The sequence below is a fragment of the Sphaerodactylus townsendi genome, linkage group LG03 (genome assembly GCF_021028975.2).
Source record: "Sphaerodactylus townsendi isolate TG3544 linkage group LG03, MPM_Stown_v2.3, whole genome shotgun sequence".
NCBI lineage: Eukaryota > Metazoa > Chordata > Lepidosauria > Squamata > Sphaerodactylidae > Sphaerodactylus > Sphaerodactylus townsendi.
Genome location: NC_059427.1, coordinates 61311740 through 61331352, shown reverse-complemented (window position 1 = coordinate 61331352; position 19613 = coordinate 61311740). Strand labels below are relative to the sequence as shown.

Sequence of the window (19613 nt, the reverse complement as noted above, 5' to 3'; positions counted from 1 at the left end):
TTATTGGCAAACTAATATTTCGAGGCTCAGAATTTATTTATGCACAAACATACACACACTCAATACCACACACAAAGTTTGGCAGTTTATGCAAGACTTTCTGAGTTCTTTAGCTCTTCAGTTGTTCCTCAGGTATATCAAACAATCTTCTTGACTGAGAGCTCTTGCTGTGAACGCCAAGTAGATGTGACTCATAATTTGGCTTGTGTGTAAGTGGTATTAATTCAATGATGTCAGGGATACACTGCAAGCATTTTCTATTAACTCTCTGTACAATATATATCCTTCATACTCTAACAATGCAGTCCTATGAAAAAATTCTCCAGTCTAAGTCCAGTGAACTCAATGAGATTAGACTAGTGTAATTTGATATAGGATTGCACTGTAAATATATATTACAGGGCCTCCAAGATCGCTGGAAATGAGGACAAGAATGAAGAATAAGATAGTCCTTATGAGAACATGAATATTTTCCTCCAAGAAATTTGCCCGTTGTAATGAAATGCTGATTTGTTTCGTTAATGAAACTGGTATAGTTTCATTAGGAGTGCAAGAATCTTCACATTTATATATCTATACACCTAAATAGGGGGCAGACTGACACTCAACAGATTTTTCTGCAAACTCAGAAAGACCCCCGATCTGCAGAAAAAACTGGGGGTGGGTGGGAGAAAAACAGTTTAAATTCATGCCCCAACTGAAGAAAGTTTACCATTAGCAGCTGCCAGTGCCCCCCTGCTTCGGACCAGCAGGACACTGACACACATCTAGAGATTGGGATGTGGTGGTTGTTGCCTTGACTGGACTTAGAAGAATGTAACTGCCATAATTGCTGAAAGCATATTGTGTCAAATAAACTGACTTCATGTGTCTACTCACTGACAGCCAGCAATACTATACTAAACATTTTGAGGCAAAATATCTCTTATGAATTGATTATTCTTGTTTGTTTGTGTCCTGCGCCCGGGGCGGGGTCCCCGCTGGGACCCCTGTTGCCAACCCACCTTCCCCTGCCCGGATGCTGGAACTACCAGCCTCACTCCCGTTGTCCGGGGAGTGGACTAAGTGGGACAGCCGCTTTAACCACAGCTTGTGCCGGCTGCCCACAACTGACCCAGGGACCGCAAGAAACCAGGCAGGGAGAGTAGGCTAGCCTCCCTGCCTGCCTGAGGGCTGCTGGCTTCCCCTGGCTTCCCAGTCCCTGCCCTCCCCGTCAGTCCACCAACTCTCCTCCTCTCCCACACCTTCCTCTGGCTTCCCCCCTCTCCTCCTTGCTGCTCCTCCACGTTTTCTCCTTCTCCTTCCCCCACAAGCGCACACACCCTCCTTCCCTCCTTCTCGCCTGCCCTCTCCCTTGTTGTGCCGAGGCTGCTCCCTTTTATCCCCTCTGCAGCCCACCTCCGGCCTAAAAAACCCACCCCCACACTCAGCCCGACAGGGCTCAGCTGGCCGGGCTTGTCCGGCCCGGCCTCTCTGGCACGCTGCTTCCCGCCGCCGAGATCTTCGCCCGCCGCGTCCGCTGGCCAAGCAGCAGGTGAGGCGGCGGCAGGGAGGCGCTCCGCCCCTTCGTCGCGCCGGCGACCGGGCTCGGTGCACACCCGACCTGCGCCGGTGCGGCGATGGTGCTCCCCCCTGTTGTGGCGCCCCGCGTTGGGGTGGAAGCGGCCGCCCGCGGCGGGCAGGGGTGCAAGTCCGGGGAGGGGGGGCTACCCCCGCTCCTGGACAGTTTGATTTGTGTATCATGAGTTAAGCCGGTATTTTCTAAACTAGACCTCCCAATGACCTTGTTAGTTAAATCAGGGTCTATTTTTTAAATAATTGAAATAGCTTTAGTCAGCCTACAGCAGTAAAGGATATACAGTGGCTTAAGTGCAGGTCTGCAATTATTCCCGATTAAACACAACCAAGAAATCTGGAACCCTGTCTAAGTGATTGTGGTTATGAGACTTCAGTATGCTTATTCCTATTTTTTTTAATTGTGGGTCTGAGCTGAATCGCTCATTTAAAAGGCAGTTACTCACAGTTCTAGTCACATCACATGCACAGCTACTAAGGATGGAAGTTGTGGAAAGTATTTTTAGGCCAAAATTTTAAAAGATAATTTCTCAAAGTGGCCATCCCAATTTTTTTCAATAACTCCCTCATGAAGCTAAAAATCTATAAGGCATACAGTTGGTTTGTAATAGCTCTGCCTGAAGATTGATTTGAAGTGTGGATGTCTAGATCTCTTTGTGGCTAAATTTTCTCTCTGATTCACATGAAAATCTCTGATTCACATGAAAATCAGAAACAGAAATAAGAACTAATGTTTATGGAGCTCAAGAAGTGTTTAATTACTATGTCAACATTTAGATGTGTATGCATGCTTTTTCTACACCACCTGTCTTACATAGCTATATTTAACAAAATGGAAGCAAGATGAAAGAAAGTCATTAACAATATTAAGATTTTTAAAAATTATTCAGGCTGACATTTTTAGGTTAGAGCATAGGGAACAAAATTATTCCTTAACATACTAAAAAGAAACCCAAACAGAATCAAGATAAACATGTAATTGGATTTGCCACTGGGATTAGATTTCTAGATATGAGGCAACATGTTCTAACACTGAAATGGAGTTGGGCATGTAAATGTTAGGTTTCCAGTGTAAGATCCATAAAGCAACCTTTTCTGTATAAAAGTAATTTAATATTCTCACCACATGAAATAAGATCACTCTGGGAATAGCACAGCTGTTAAAACCCTCGTCAGATTTTATTAAATCATCAAACCTGTTTATATAAAGCAGGGCTCTTTTAAAGTGACCACAAGGAGGAAATGCTTTCTGAACACATTTCTTCTCATTCCTGTTCTAAAAAATATTTGAAATGCAGAAGATACTCCATTGATATTTGACTTTTTTCTATTAGATCCAAGCCAGCATGAAAGCAAATGTTAAAAAATTACATGGCATGCTTATAGAAATCAACCCATGGCTCCTGAGCTGTTTGCCAAGTAGGGCAGACATATAGCAATACAGCAACCACAAGGAGTATTAAAATCTATTAGCAGTGGAACTCTAATTTTTGCATAATGGTTCTAACCATCTAATGGGGGAATTCTTTTTTTAAAAAAAATTATTGATATTTTGGATCATTTCTTGCTTATGCTTTACATCATTATATTACATCCTCCATATCCTTTTACCCCCCTTTTCCCTCCCCCAACCCCCCATTTTCTTCCTTCTGTTCTTCAAATGTGCAGCAGCAGGGTCAAATGTGCAGCAGCATGTACACAATAACTGGCACAGTTGTGACATGTACACAACAGGAGGTGTGGAAACAGTATGGAAACCTGGCCATGCGCGAATGCGACGTTGTGTAAAAATTTCAAAGCAGTCGGTCCAGTAGTTTGGGAGATTACCTGTCAGCAGAAAAACGCACTGATAGATTTTTATATATATAGAAGATATAGAAATGAATAGATAATTCAAAGATGGGTGTATCAGTTCAGAACCAACAGATAGTCATATATATGAAAAACTTGTAATCCCTATTTTTTACATTCATTATTATAAAACAGTGAGAATGAACTAACACAGCTTTTCTGCATTTTAAGAAGATATTTCAATTTAGATAACTTTGTATGCTGTTAGAAGTTATGATATAGTTAGCCAAAAATGTGAGTCCCATCTGGTGGAATTGTTACCTGAAGTGGTGGAAATCTGACCCTTTTAGAGTGGGGAATTAGAGAGCGCAAACTCTTAGCTTAGCAAAAGGTCAGGCAAGCTTGGAGTCTTTGTTGGCTATGTATATGGAAGTCAGCTTTTGCAAGAGAATGCTCAGGAGAGCAAATAAAGTTTAACAATTTTATTTAGGGATAATTGCATACAGAAGGACTCAATCAGAGCAGCAGAACATGCACACAGTCCTAGGATATAAACAGTGTTGAATAGATAGGTTTGAAATTGATGAAGGAAATTGGGGAATAAGGGTATAGTCATTTGATCTTGGAGTGGAATAGTCCAATGATCTTGAGCAGCCTGGTAGAAGAATGAACAATGCATCGTGGGACAATATCCACAGACAGAGAGGTGTCTAGAGATATTGAACAGTGGCTTCTTACAGGGATAAAGGGACCCTCAGAGTTATGCAGAGTGACCTTTAATCTCCCAGGACAACATGGTGAAAGACAGAGTGAAAGACAGAGACAGACATCAATTTTAATGGTTTGAGTCATTCATCTAATGGTTGAGGCATTAGTTTGATGGGCCAAACTTGGGAATGCTGGAAGGTGGGAGGAAACTGATGAAATTACAGTTTCTATAACAATGACAATTTAATGAGGAGGTATTAATCAGAGGAAGAAGTATTGGGTTAATACAAAACTGGTAGGAACACTTGGGGCAAATACATTAGCAAGTCCTTTGTATTCTTGGGGGTTGGAGGGGTTAGGCCAGGGCTGGAGATGAGAAGCAACAGCTTCCAAAGCAGGGTAATTGTGCTCTCTTACTCCCTTAATGAAAGGTGTGAGATAGGAATTTGCATGGCAGATATGGGCGAGGGCATGTCCAGACAGATTTTTCTGTGTCCTTGTGGGTGCACTAGCCAATTCAGAGAATGGGCTCTCCATTTTGACACTGCACTGCTAGGCACCCCAAGGGTTGGTAGGATGAGTGGAGACACTGCTGTTTTAAAAGCAGGGTTCCCCCAACCCACTTTGGGTTTGTCTGGTAACAGGACAGCTAACTATCATTGGAAGATGATTTTAACACTCATAACTATGGGGAACTGAAGTGATCCAGAGCATTTTCCTAGAAAACATTCCTTACTGTTGGTAAGAAATAACTAATGGGTTCAAATAGTTTTTCTCCTTTAATTATATATGTTAAATGATATTATATTCTTAAACTAGTCAAGCTTAAAGGAATATATAATTATGTGTTAGTAGAAAGACAAAATGGACGCAAGATTCTTTAGAAATGTTTTTATTTATGCACTTTACCAAAACAAACTGAAAATATTGTTGAGGTGCACCTCCTGCTAGATAATAAATAATCCAATATGGGCCTTCTAAAGTACGTGCCTATATCTTTATCAGGCCTGACCAGAGTCCTCCAGAACAGCCTGAACAGGTGAGTTTTCAATATGGCTTTGAGAGAGAGAAATCTTCATATCTTTTACACCCAGATTTGCACAAGAAGTAGAAATATATCTAATATCTGTTACCTATTCCCAACTGCATGAAAGACGCAACATCCAAACAGATAGGGTAAGAGCAGGAAATGAGCCACCTCAAACAAGTTTTGCAGTAGTATTGCCCCAGGTTTATTTTAAAGTTTTCAACACTATATATGTATGTCACCACCACTGAAAAGTAAATACCCTGTTATTCCTTTGGGAATTTCCGAATGGCTTATGTGGGAGCTCTAATGCACTGACAAAGGTAATCTTAGAATTTAATGAAGCAATGGTGTCATGTGTCTTTTATCTTTTCTTCAAACAGTTCAGCCCTGATCCAGAGATATGATTAATTCCCACTGAAATTGACTATATCTTCTGTCTTTCTGTCACTGGAGACTCAAGGCCTTTTTCACTTTGTCTCCCATAAAGTCACAGACCAGATCTAGAGCTGCTTAATTTTAAACCATGCCCTGCAACTAACTTGGGCTATTGATTTTAATGCCACAAGTGTGTGACTTTCTCTGGATTGGGGCTTCCGGGGACATTTCTAAGCCTCTCAGAAATTAATGGGAAGGACATAGTTTATGTCTTGCACTGCACTGTCAGCTGTCTTTCTCTTGCAACAATTCCGTTTGTATGAAGAATGTAAAAATACACAAAGAAAATATTGCATTGGTATTATTGCTGTGAACTATCTTGCATCCTACCTCATCTAAAAAAAGTTGCTGCTACTTGTTCTTTAGCATCCCAACACAGGGATAGTAACAGAAGGAAAAATTGGTCACTTTGAAGAACAAGAAGCTCTGATCGACTCTCAAGGAGAAAGGCGGACTATAAATAATGTGAATAAATAAATTCTGCACTTGGAAAGGATGTTAAGCATGGTACTGCTAGAAGTAAAATTGATGAACAGAAGTTGTCCTACAAAATTAAGATTATTAGCAATGTGTTTTCTCTTCTGAGGATTTTAAGAGCTTCCAAATACATAAATCAGATGGAACCAGTTATGTGGTTGTCAAAAGTACAGAGCAGAGATTAGAAAGCTGAGACCTGGGATTGAGAATTTAGTTCCTGTGGATTCCTTTTATATGTATAGTTCCACAGTTCTAATTTGGTGGATATTTGTGTCAGAATTTTGAAGAGGCTTTGAAGAAGAAAATCACAATTTTCATTCTCCCTTTTCTTCCTTTCTTCCTCCCTTCTTCCCTTTGCCTTTTGCTTTCTTTATCTCTGTCCCATCCCTTCCCAACTGCAGTCAGGCTCAGGGTGGCTAGTAGCCATAAAGACAAAAAATTAAAATATCAAACTATATAATTTGTACTTAAAACCTTGTTTTAAAATTTCAGATGGTGCCTTTAAAAGTTGGTTATTCCTGGAGTCATAATTAATCTAGAAAACAAATAACCAGTAAAAAGGGGGAGGGGAAAAAAGGAAGAGAAGGGAAGGGATGACAGAGACCAGCAGCTACTAAGAAACTCAAAGGTCCAAGAAAAAGAAAGGGACAAGGGAAAGGATAAAAGGAAAGAGAGGGCAAAGGGGAAAGGAAGGGGAAAAATGTCACTTTGTTAGTTTCACTTTATTAGCCCTCATCCATCCTAGATTGCATGTACAGTTCGTGGTTAACGCAGGCTCCCTGGGATTCACTGGAAGTGCAAGGTAGAGTTGAGCAGCATCTGCAATACTGGTGGCAACCCAGACTTTATACATATATCAAAATGTATATATGTTCATTGAAGGTAATGGGCTCTCTTGTTTCTGATATTTTAATGTATACTTTTTAGTTGAATTGTAAATTATGGGCTGGATCCAGCTTCCTTTTTTAAAAACTGCATCGTACCCAATGCCCCACCTTACTCCCTCTCAGGCAGAGGCAATCTTGATTGGGTGATTCCCACCATCTAGTCGGGGAGGCAGGAACAATTTTTCTTCTTCCTTTCTCCAGTGGGAATCCCGCTGTTCCTCAGTTATTTTCCTTCCTCAACGGGGCAAGCTGCTTAGCCATAATCTGTGCTACACTAAGGCTTATCTAAATTCTATCTCACTCATAAAGTGTTCCTACATTTTTCCAAATTTTGCTTAAATCTTACTCCTACTTAAACTCCATACTTCCTAGTCTGTTCTCTGATTGCTTCCCTGCCCCCATCTCTCTCCCTCATACTCATACCTGCTCTCATTAGAGCTCCCATCAGAGCAAAGACAAACAAAGCTTGCCAGGGGAGCCTGTATCAGCTGTCCAAGCTATGGAGAGAGAAGACTGGGTGAATTCTTTTTCTGACTGCCGCTCCGATTACAACGGGAGCGAGCAATTTGCAAGTCCTGGCAGGCAGGCTCCTTACTAGGGCTGCTCCAGCCGAGGAAATAGCACCACCACCAAAGACCCTGAAAAGCACACCAAAAAATGGCACCTGCAGCAATCTTTAGAAAAACATTTGGCCAGTTCTAGCCAGGAAGCTTTGAGCAACTGCCATTTTGTGATCATAGGAAAAACTCTCAGGGAGCCTTCAGAACCACACCAAGGTCAGTCAAATGTTGCTGTTCCCCGGGAAACTCCTGACCTGCAGATTTGATCCCAATCCATCATGTTGTTCCTGGTTTACACAGGAATAACACCAATACTCCAAGCACCTCGATGGCATCTGAGAGCATAGCCTTCATGAGACAAAGCATGTGAGACATGCAAGGGAAAGGGAGTGAGGGAGGTGAGGGGAGAAGAGGGAGTGAGGGGAGGCATGCAAGGGAGGGGGCCCAACATCTGGACATGGTCCACCCACCTAATGGAGGGAGGGGAGGGAGGGGTAGCATGTGAGGGAGGGGGAGGGGATATGGCCCACCCACCCTAGCGGAGGGAAAGGGAGTGAGGGGTGGCATGTGAGGGAGTGGTAGGGGACATGACCCACCCTAGCAGGGGGAGAGAGAGGTAGGGGTGGCATGCATCTGAAGGGGAGGGAGGGGGAGGGTGGCATGCAAGGGAGGGCAGAGAGAGGGCCTCTGGACATGGCCCACCCACCCTAGCGGAGGGAGGGGGAGGGGAGAGAAGGGGAGGTGGAGGGGTGGCATGCAAGGGGATGGTGAGGAGGTAGTGAGGGGTGGCATGCAAGGGAGAGGAGAGAGTAAGGGGTGGCATGCAGGGAAGGGAGGGGGCCCAGAATCTGGACATTGCCCACCCACCGTAGTGGAGGGAGAGGGGTGGCATGTGAGGGGAGGGAGGGATTGGAATGGACTGCATTCAGACTGGACTGCTTCCTGAGAATTATTCCCCCATGGTGTCCTTGGCCCCTGTCCCTGATAGATAGGGAAGAGCGGTGGGGTGGGGGGGAGAACCCTTCTTTAGATAGCCCACCAAGGCTGCATGAAATAACCATTCTGCTTGCAAAAAGAGTACAGGAGACAATACTCTTAGGGAATCCAATTCTGAGTCAGACTTTGACCTTGAGGAATAATGAATTCCTCTCAGATGAAGAGGATATGGAGGTTCCAGAACAGTCCACCAGATTTTTTTTAAATGAAGGACTATAGATACCTTTCCAGTGTGAGATGGTTTCCTTGGACTTCAGTCTTGAGAGTGGATTCATTTCAGGCATCCAGAGATACGCACTAAACCTGTTTCTTTAACAAAATTGTGAATTAGATACGGAAAGGAGTCTCTAATATTACTGTTCTCTATGTTTTGGAACAGACTGTGGAATATTGGACTTTAACAGAATCTAGAAAGTATCAGTATTTAGGTTTTTGATTTGGGTATTTAGGTTTTTTTTTATGTGAACCTCCGCAGAATCATGGGGCATACAAAATCCTTTCTTTCCCCCCAGAATGATCTTGGGGTGAAGGAAAATCTTGGGCTTCATTGGTCTTGTCAAAAATTTGTCACTACTTGAAATTTACTGAAGATACAGGAAATAATATCTAATACTTGGCTTTCATACAGTGCATTTAAAGTAATCAAAGTGTTCACTGTCTCTGGAAAGTATTCCATTAAAAAACAACTTTGTGAAAAAGTGTATGTAATTGTAGAGCAGAGTAAATTTTTGTCTGAAGTCCATGTCCCGTATATTGTGTTGAAGTCTTCCACTAAGAAGTTGGTCTAGCACCATATAATCCTTGATACCTTTTGAGTCAGAGCACAGCATATTTGTAAGGATTCTTTGGATTGCTGCAAGGCTAGCTGCCTGCTTTGTCATTTCTCTGCAGAGCGTTTTCCAAATTGAAGCAACTTGCTTTTTGCTAACGTAAATAATTGATTCCAAAACCCTTTGAAACATAGGCATAAAATGAGGCAACAGAAATTACTGGTTAGTTTTGTGATGACACTAATCCCTCCTCTACTGCCAAATTTAAGAAGTCATTTTTAAAGACTTCTTTTGTAGTTCTTTCCAGGGCTTTTACCATATGGAAGGCATTCTTAGTGATGCTGCATTCTATTTTATTACAGTTATTTAATTATTGAATCTATTGGTCTTTATTTTATTCAGTTTTATAGCCTTTCCGTCCCTCTGAGTAGTATTCAAGGCAAACCTCCTTCCCCCAAATTTCATGTGTTTCAGTGAAATTTTCCTATCCTTTTCAAACAGTCTTCAGAGCCAAAGGCAAACTTAAACAGGAAGGGCTCGCCAAACAGTATATTTGGACATTGGTAAATGCCAGTGTTTATGCAACCTTTTAGGGTTTCTTGTCTAAGCAAAAACTGTATTTAATTCCCAATGGAGGGGAATTAGTTGTTTTCTGTGGCTGCTGTCTCATAATGAATAGGTGGCTGGCAGCATATGTCCATGAAAGCTGTAGCTGTTTTCCAGTATCTGAAAACACTGCAGTGGAATCTTTCCATCTTGGCGTCCTTCCATTCTTTTCAGTCACTGTTCCCCTTCTTCTCCTTGCCAGGTTGCTCCCTATTTGTTAAGCTGTGTCCCTCCTTCCTAAAATCCATTTTGAGACCGCCAGATGATGTCCCCTTAGTAGACTTGCTTAGTAGGTTTGGGTACAGGTAAATAGAAAAAGTCACACAACTCTAATCTCTCTCATTTTTGTTATGCATTTTAGCTGTGCATGCTTCTGCTTCCTCCTCACTTAGCAAGTCACTGTTTCTATGCACATCATGGTAAAATATCATTGGTAATTGACTGTTTATATAAAGTGATTGCCTGCTTGTTCTTGTATACTTCTGGAGACGCTTAACTTTATGAGATCTGATTTAAACTCGAGCCAAAATCCCTCAGCTGTTTTTAGATACCTGTTGAACACATCCATTATGATTTTATATTCCTCTTTTAATTATATCATCTGTGATTTGACTGTACCTTCTCCCTATTTTTAATGTAGATGATATGTATTGTTACACCTGTCTCTTCAAAGATTATAAATCCCATTGGAGTAGATGTTCTGTAACTAAGTTTGGAAAGTTTATTTCTTGGGAAGAAAGCTAAGCATTGTTGGACACAATCCACTGAAAATTTCTGGTGCATAAGATTAATGGGCCTTGGTCATCCTGTTAAGTTCTGTGGCCCATAACTAGAGTACAGCCTGGCATTGTGTGCCATCCACTGAGTTCTTGAAGTTTTGTATAGGGGAAACACTTGAATCTAAATGTGTGTGGCATATTTGTGATTCACCCAGTGGCAATGGCATGAAACTCTTTTTTCCATAGGAATAATGAACAGAATGCCAGGATATGGGGCAGCATATGGCTCTCTTGAAAATATTGCGTTGATGTAATTGTAGAATAAGATAGAATGATGTAACTGAGTGATATTTGAAATGTGTAACTATAATTGCTTGGTAGAATAATTCTCTGAATATGCCATACAGTAGGCAGAAGTTTCTGCTTGCCATCAGTAGCAGCACAAAATAATATGTATGATGTTTCAACATTGATATTTTACAACCACTTTTACAAGCAGTGGGAACTAGACCAGTTAATATTGGTCATCTCCCTATCCAAATGAAAGCTGAACTGTTTTGTATGGATGAATTCATAACAGGAAATGTTTATGGTTGTATCACCCAAGGATATACTTTTTCCACATGCTCACTGTTCAAAATAGTAATTTTAGGGAAATAAATAGAAAACTATGCATCCACAATTTGGGGAATAGAGCCAAAAATGATGCCATTGCTGGCTTCTGGTCAGTATTTCAACAGAGACGTTTCTTCACTCTTCCTGTTTGCACCTTTCCTTCAGGATGCACAAGTTGTATTTTTTGTTGCTGTCATAAAACTTTTTTAGTGATTGCACTTGTATAATTTTACATAGTTATTTCATTTATGAACATATATTCAGAAAACCAGAATCTATGTGCAATTACCATGAATATTTTATTGTGACTTCTAAAGTGAGCAGGCATGTTCCACTGAGATTGGTCTGACCTTAAGACCTTTCCTATGTCGTCATCTTGATTAAGAGGGTGACTTTTTGTCCCTGTCGTCGTTCAGTTGTGGTCTCTTTTGGCTTGTAAGGTTGTAAGGTGTCTTGATCACTGACATCCTGTAATATTTTATAGCACTGAAGTCTATCATAATGCAAATACTTAAACTGACCCTGGAACAGGTCTCTTCTAGATCTTACACTTTGATCAGTCTACCTCCTTGCAACCAAACCCATCAATAGATGTCAAGTGTTACATAATAGATTTTAATAGTTCCAATTCAGAGCTGCTAAAAAATTTCTTATTTGCTTCACTCTGCCCCTTCCACAGCTGAAGGGAATGATCCCAAATTGTTGTTATGTAGCTATATTAAAGTCCAATAGCACCTTAGAAGTGAGCAAGATTTTGGGAGTGTAAGGGTTCATATATGACAAAAGCAGTTTTGACTCGCAGAAGTTCATACTGCGAAAATCTTGTTGGTCTCCGAGGTTCTATTGGACTGCAATCTAGCTGCTCTACTGCAGAGGATATTAGCCCTCTGAAATTATCGCTACGTGAAGTGAATCCATGTAATTGGGATATATAAGAAATGAAATATGGAATATAAGAAATGGAATCCAGAATATTGTTCAGTATAACACGCTTTGAAAATGAAATGCTAAACCATTATTTTATTCTCACAGCCATCTTGTGAAATAGTCACAAATGGAAAATCACACTATGAATTAATGGCAGAGGTGGCACTTAAGTCCACCTGCCGCAGATTCATACACGTTAAGTGGTTGGATGTGTGTGTGTTATGCATGTAAACTACATAGAATCATAGAGTTGGAAGAGACCCCAAGGGCCATTAAGTCCAACCTCCTGCAATGCAGAAACACATAATCAAAGCCCTCCTGACAGATGGCCATCCAACCTCTGTTTAAAAACCTTCAAAGAAGGAGACTCCGTCATACTCCAAGGTAGTGCATTCCACTGTCAAACAGCCCTTACTGTCAGGAAGTTTTTCCTAATGTTTAGGTGGAATCTCTTTTCCTTCACCTTGAACCCATTACTCCTAGTCCTAGTCTCTGGAGCAGCAGAAAACAAGCTTGCTCCCTCACCAACATGACATCCCTTCAAATATCAAAACATGGCTACCATGTCACCTCTTAACCTTCTCTTCACCAAACTAAACATAACTAGCTCCCTAAGTCTCTCCTCATAGGGCATGGACTCCAGACCTTTTACCATTTTGGTCTCCATCCTCTGGAGCTGTTCCAGTTTGTCAATATCCTTCTTGAATTGTGGTGCCAAAGCTGGACACAATATTCCAGGTGAGGTCTGACCAATGTAAATAGAAAGGTACTATTACATCCCTCAGTCTAGTCACTATACTATTGTTGCAGACCAAAATTGCATTGGCTTTCTTGGCTGCTGCATCATATTGCTGACTCATGTTCAGTTTATGGTCTACTAAGACCCTCAGATCCCTTTCACATGTACTGCTGTGAACAAGTGTCACCCATCCTATACCTGTGCATTTCATTTTTTTCAGCCTAATTGTGGTATCTTAGAGTTATCTCTGTTGAAATTCATTTTGTTAGTTTGGACCCAGCCATCTAATCTGTCCAGGTCATTTTGAATTCTGACTCTGACCTCCAGGATACTAGCTACCCCTCCTAATTTGGTGTCCTCTGCAAATTTGATTAGCATGCGCTCTATTCCATCATCCAAGTCTTTGATTAACATATTGAATAGCACTGGGCCCAGGACAGAACCCTGTGGCACCCCACTAGGCACTTCTCTCCAGGGTGAAGATGAGCCATTAATGAGCACCCTTTGAGTTCGGTCAGTCAACCAATTTGAAATCCATCCAATAGTAGCATTGTCTAGTCTACATTTCACTAGCTTACTTGAAAGAATATTATGGGGCACTTGTTCAGAAGCTTTACTAAAATCAAGGTATGCTGCATCCACAGCATTCCCTTCTTCTACCAAGCTTGTCAGTCTATCAGAAAAAAAGAGATAAGATTAGTCTGGCATGACTTGTTTTTCAGAAATCCATGCTGACTTTTTGTGATTACAGTATTTCCTTCTAAGTACTGGCAGATCGTCTGTTTAATTGTCTGCTCCAGAATCTTCCCTGGTATTGATATCAGGCTGACTGGATGGTAACTGTTAGGGTCCTCCTTTTCCCCCATAATGAACTGGAAATAAGTATCCATGCCATCAGCTCTCCTTTCATTGTGTGTGAGAGATTTTAATAGTGGGCTTGTGTGTTTACAAAATGGGTATATATTTAATCAGAGAATCTTTATTTAGAATTACGCATTGTGTTTTGGGTGGCTTTAATACTTATTACCGGCAGAAAATCTGTGTGTGGTCTCTTGATTTGGGAGTTTGTGATGAGCCATGCCTCCCCCCCCCCCCACACACACACTGTTCTCCATCCCTGTATTGTACAGTTATTTTAAAAAGTCTTTTACAATCACTAACCTTAGGATAATTTATTATCATTGTTTTGCATAGTACTATGTATGAAGCATCTTGGTATTCTGTAGTGGGTTAATCATTGACATTTATTCTTATATTCTAATTTTCGATTTTACCATCCAAAACAGAGTCTGCTGTTACAAAACAAAACAAAGCAGCAATACTGCTGCAAAAGTAAACTTATAGGTTAGAATCAAACCAGTTCAGCCAAGGACCAAACTGCATTATTACTTACATACTTTTTAGGATATTTGTACCTGACTTTTTTCCCACTGCTGACTAGGAAACTGGGAAAGATGGATATAGTCACATTACTGAACATAGTCCAAGTGTATAAATTGACTTCCCTATCCACCATAAAGAGACAGCTGCAAGAAATTGCTGCACATCTGGTTGGATTGTTACATAATTTCTTGGAATACAGTAAGAATGTTAAAGTCATCTTAACTCTGCAAGAGCAAAATTAATTTGTTTTGCTGTGTGCACCAAAATAATGTTGAGAAAAGCAAATCAGAAGTGGCTATCTAAAATAGCCAGTGCCCATACGTTAAGAACATATCTTACTACTTACCCATGTTCTGTGTGGTTGCACTCACTATTCTTTTGATTTGCTTGCCCAGCAAATTAACAAAATGTATGCAGTGAGAGTTTTTCTGGTATGACAAGGAAGTAGCAAGAATTTGTTTTACATGAACTTCATGTAACCAATCCAGGAAGACAGAACATTCTGCAGCACTGCCAGTTTCCCAGTCTTGTCTGTATTGTTTTTTAATAGCTCTTATTTTAGTAATGGATTAGTATTATTAACTTCTATGGGCATGTTCTCTTCAAGCTTTCCTCCATTCTTTTCCACACACTGAAACTGCCTGTTCTCCTGATATGTGTGAAGCCTCTTTGTTTCTTCCTTTTAGTCTTTCCTTAAGACCTTAATTAAACTTTTCCTAAATCTCAGTTTATGCTGCCTTTTTTTTTTACCTCCTCACGCATCTAACCCCAGTTTTTTGTTTTCAGTTCCCAGTTTCTTGCCTGTGCATGGATAGCATCAATACTGTGTTTGGAGTAGTACCTGTTGGCCCTTTAGAAATATTGGATGGTAATGATATGTTTATATTTTGTATGCTGTCTTGAACATCGTGGGAAGTCAAGATATAAAAACTTAAAATAAATGGTTAAATGGTTCAGAATTAACTGTTCATTGTTTCTTCCTTTTTCTGATCAATTTATGTATGGTACTTAAAAAAAAATGGACAAATGCTTTCCTGCTCCAACAAGATTTCTCATGGCTTTACATCTAGTTAACATGTATGTCTGGGTCTACTTAGCTTCTGCAGAAGAATTGATAACAAACATTTTTAATGACAGTATTAACATTTTCTGCCTTTACGATTCTTTGAAGGAGAGTTTTTGGTGATGGTGCAGTTCAAAACTCATCCTTTGTTCTGCTCAAAACATGTCTCATTCAGGATTATTTAGTTTTTTGACGTGGGCTCTTTTTCTGCCTTCTCTCCTCTTTAAAATGTGTGTTCACTTGGAAATTGAATGGGCAGTGTCAAGTGGAATTGCAAAATGGATACCTGGCATTGGGTTTGACTCAACATCCCAGACTCCTTGAGTAATCAGGAATTCAGTACTGTCACCTAAAATTATTAACATTCCTCAAGTAATATGTCTGAAGTTAATGGGAGTATATGTGGAAGATCTGTTTTCCTGCAGATTTGCAAATACAAAGGTGCAGTTGAGAAACATTCACCTTTGTTTCTTGGTTATAGTAATGTGAGCCTTGCTGAGCTACTAGTGTTCCCATCGAATATGATAAAGTCTCCCATGTAATGATTATTCTATATAAGTCATAGTAAATGAAGCTGTGTCACTGGGAGAAGAACAGAGTTTACTTTTTCCTCCAGTGTTCTTTGTACAATTGTCCCTGCAGGAGAAACATATTCTAATATCACCTCAAAGGCTGAAGTTTTGTATCTGGTGAATGGCACATGCTCTGCCCCAATCCAACTCCCCAGGCCTGATCCAAATTGAAACTCCTCTGACTGTTCACAGAAGTTATGAGAGAGGAGATCTGATCATGCATCTTCAACTTTGCATTCACTTTGATCATAGTGCTAATTTGTGTTAAGATTCAGTCTGTACCCTAACCCTGTATAATGAATTCATTTAAATTGCTGAAGCTTTTTAATCGTACACATTACAATAACACTGGATATTTATATTTTGTTTAAAAGGAGTCTAAGAATTCATTGAGATAGATTCTTACAGTTTTAACTGAGATGATGCTTATTACAAATAAACAGAAGGTACCTGGGAGAATAAATTGCATTGAATTTCACAGGTGGCTGTGGTTCAGTTGGTTAGCAGCTCCCGTACTTAGAACTTAAGGAGCAGCAGTGGCGTAGGAGGTTAAGAGCTCGTGTATCTAATCTGGAGGAACCGGGTTTGATTCCCAGCTCTGCCGCTTGAGCTGTGGAGGCTTATCTGGGGAATTCAGATTAGCCTGGGCACTCCCACACACGCCAGCTGGGTGACCTTGGGCTAGTCACAGCTTCTCGGAGCTCTCTCAGCCCCAGCTACCTCACAGGGTGTTTGTTGTGAGGGGGGAAGGGCAAGGAGATTGTCAGCCCCTTTGAGTCTCCTGCAGGAGAGAAAGGGGGGATATAAATCCAAACTCTTCTTCTTCTTCTTAACTCTGAAAGACTGTGTTATGGAAATATATCTTGAGAAGCTTAGCTTGAAATTAGTTTCATGGTTCTCTTTCAGTATAAGCAAAATGAATTCATATTTCCCATAAGTTTAAATTGGGAGGATATAATTTATATGTGTTGTAAGAGGCTTTTTATGAACAGCTTCTCTGTCTTGTAATATGAACAATGTTCTTAGAGCAACAAAGAAGCATTGACACTGTTCTTTGTTTTTTTTGTGTAGGTCCTTGACCAGTATGAAAGAGAAGGCTTTCCTTTCCTAGCAAAGGTTTTTAATTCATCACACTCTTTCTTGGAAGATCTCACAGGTTTGACTTTGTTGCATCAGGAAACCCAAGCAGCTGAGGTAATGTTCATTAACCACTCATGGCTAAACAAATGAAGTTGAAAGATAAGCTTAACTGACTCTTAACAACAGCAAAATAGGTTTTTAACAGTTTCCCTTCATCAGAATGTAGGTAGTATTTTTTCCTTGGACCAGGTCATTAACAATGTAGGTGGTTAAAAGTTAAATGTGTAAGGTGTATAGCTATTATTGTGTTTAAAGCTACTTTGTTATGTTTAAAGACGACATTGTTTTTCTTTGTGTGTGAGGGGCATGTGACAGTGATGGTTTGTGGAAAGCTGGATTTTCTGAAAAAGTACATTTTCACATATCACATAGCTGACCTTTGAAACTGACTACCACATGATGTAGGTGTATCATTGGTGGCTTTATACAGGGATTAAAGAACCTAATGGATCTATCTGCCCTATGATGCTCCACAGGGTTTCAGATGCTGGGATATAAACACATGAGGGAAGGTTGGGTCCTGTGCCTTTGTTTGTGGAAATTTTGAGTAATCGTACTCAAGTTCTGATCAATGTGTTTTAATGTTCTAAGATTATGAGAAACTCCAAAGAATGACAAAGGCAACCAATTCACTAGTAGATTCATACTGTCATTATTATGAGCAACAGACAGCATTTTCATAATTATTTTATATTGAAAATTTACCCAGATTACTCAGTGAATTGTAAGTTATTTTTATCTTAGCTATTCAGGTTTGGAGAATTGTTTGACAGAAATATTTTTCTTTTGTAAAATCAACAGAGCAAAGGAGTATTCTTCGCTAGCTGTAGAAAATGTTTTTATTACTCAGCATTACTGAGTGGTAACATTATCAACATGTATTGAATTACATGTTAAAAGCCTGAAGTATCAAGGCACAGGACATTCTTGTCACTCTGGTTCCAGAGAATAAATGATACAAGATGGATTCCTTGTTGCCTCTTCATATGACTGTGGAAGAAAAGACAGCCACCATCTTGGTAATATGCACCAGCTACGAGACCTAGTTGGCAACTGCATCTGTTCTCTCTCACACTGAGGGCTTTTTTTTAACACAGTCACGACCTCTAAATCCCTATCCATAATAGTTAAATAGCATCTTTTGTCTGCCTGCACAAGACTTTCTAAGCTGTTTAGTCATGTGCCATTTCTGACCAGGTTTGATCATTCAGAAAGTAAATGTGTTCATCTGTGGCATGTTTCTTAAGCAGTGTAGTATAAAAGACTACTATTTTATCTCACTAATCTTTGCAGACTATCGCATGTTTTTACTCAGCACCCTACATGCTGCCTCCTCCCTCTCCTCTCAAACATTAGTGTTAAAATTACTAGGGTTTTTTGAGGCGAACAATAATTGTTATTATATCTGAATGGAACAAACCCTGGTGTGTGCTTTTCTTGGAAACCAAGGCTGTTTCCACATGGGCAGAATACAGCGACCCAGGGATGCTAAAAACAGCGTCCCTGGGGAGGGGTTTGCATGGCCGCCGCCGCATCGCAGCAGAAGTGGCCTTGCAACCCCTGAGCAGTGTGAAGCCGCTGTTTCCGAACCTCGCTCCCTAGACGAGGTATTTCGGAAACAGCGGCTTCCAACCACTGCTGTGCGAACAGCAGCAGCTGGAAGGCGCCATCCCTCCCCTTTCCCAAACACCTTACCTTCCCTCCGACCTTTCAGCGCGTTGTCCAGGCCTGGGGACACGCCCCCCTGCCCTGCGACTCCAGAGCTGTCGCGCAGGGCAGGGGGGCATGTCCCTGGCCTGGGCGACGCACCAGAAGGTCGGAGGGAAGGTAAGGCATTCGGGCGACGGCGCAGTGCTGCGCCGTCTTCCCTGCCCCTACCGGGACCGTTCGTGCGAATGGTCCCGGGGGGGTGTCGGCGTTGTATATGCCGATGCACCCCCCGAGTGTGGCCGTTCGGAAATGGCCCAAGATTCCAAACATTGAATACAGTTGCATTTGGAAAGGTAGCTTTGAGTTCAGGTGTATCTCAAAAGCTTACATTGTCATGTACCCTTAGGCCAGTTCATACCCTGTTTTTTTTAGATTTGGTGACACACCTTATTGCCATTTTGTCACACCAATTGATCTTGTTCTGTCTTGCAGTATCAAAAATATACTTAACAGTTTTGAGAGCTTTTTGGGGGGGTCTGGAAGAGGTGAGCCAAGACGAGATGAGTAGAGAAAAAAACATTTGCAAGATACTTCTGGTGCAACTCTCTGTGCAGATAGGGAAAGGCAGGGCAAGTGACATGTTAGTCAGCTTCCTAAGCTGTCCAGCCTGGGAATGCCCCCAGTACTATTGTAAAGTAGTATCACCAAAACACACAGTGTTATTGACTTTAAAACTTGCTAATGCACCAAATTCTTTCAGTTTCAACATTAAAAAATTCAACTCCCTTTAAGGGGTTTTCCAAAACTAACATCATCTGAAAATGTTCTTAATTTAGATCTCTTTTTAAATAATTTTACCCCCAATCTTCTTGACTTTTATCTCTATTCAGTATTTCAAGAGCTAGTATGCACAAGAGGGGAAATAGTCAACATGTCTTATTCTATCTCACACGATTTCGTTAAATCTCCA

General features: G+C 40.9%; 1 protein-coding gene across 1 annotated transcript in view; it reads left to right on the top strand.

Annotated features, from left to right (window-relative positions):
• ATG7 (autophagy related 7) overlaps window positions 1–19613 on the top strand; it is a 102345-nt gene that overhangs the window by 33237 nt on the left and 49495 nt on the right. The window contains exon 17 of the mRNA XM_048487870.1: window positions 16925–17047. Within this exon, the coding sequence (XP_048343827.1) occupies window positions 16925–17047 (123 nt within the window). The remainder of the gene's footprint in view (window positions 1–16924; window positions 17048–19613) is intronic.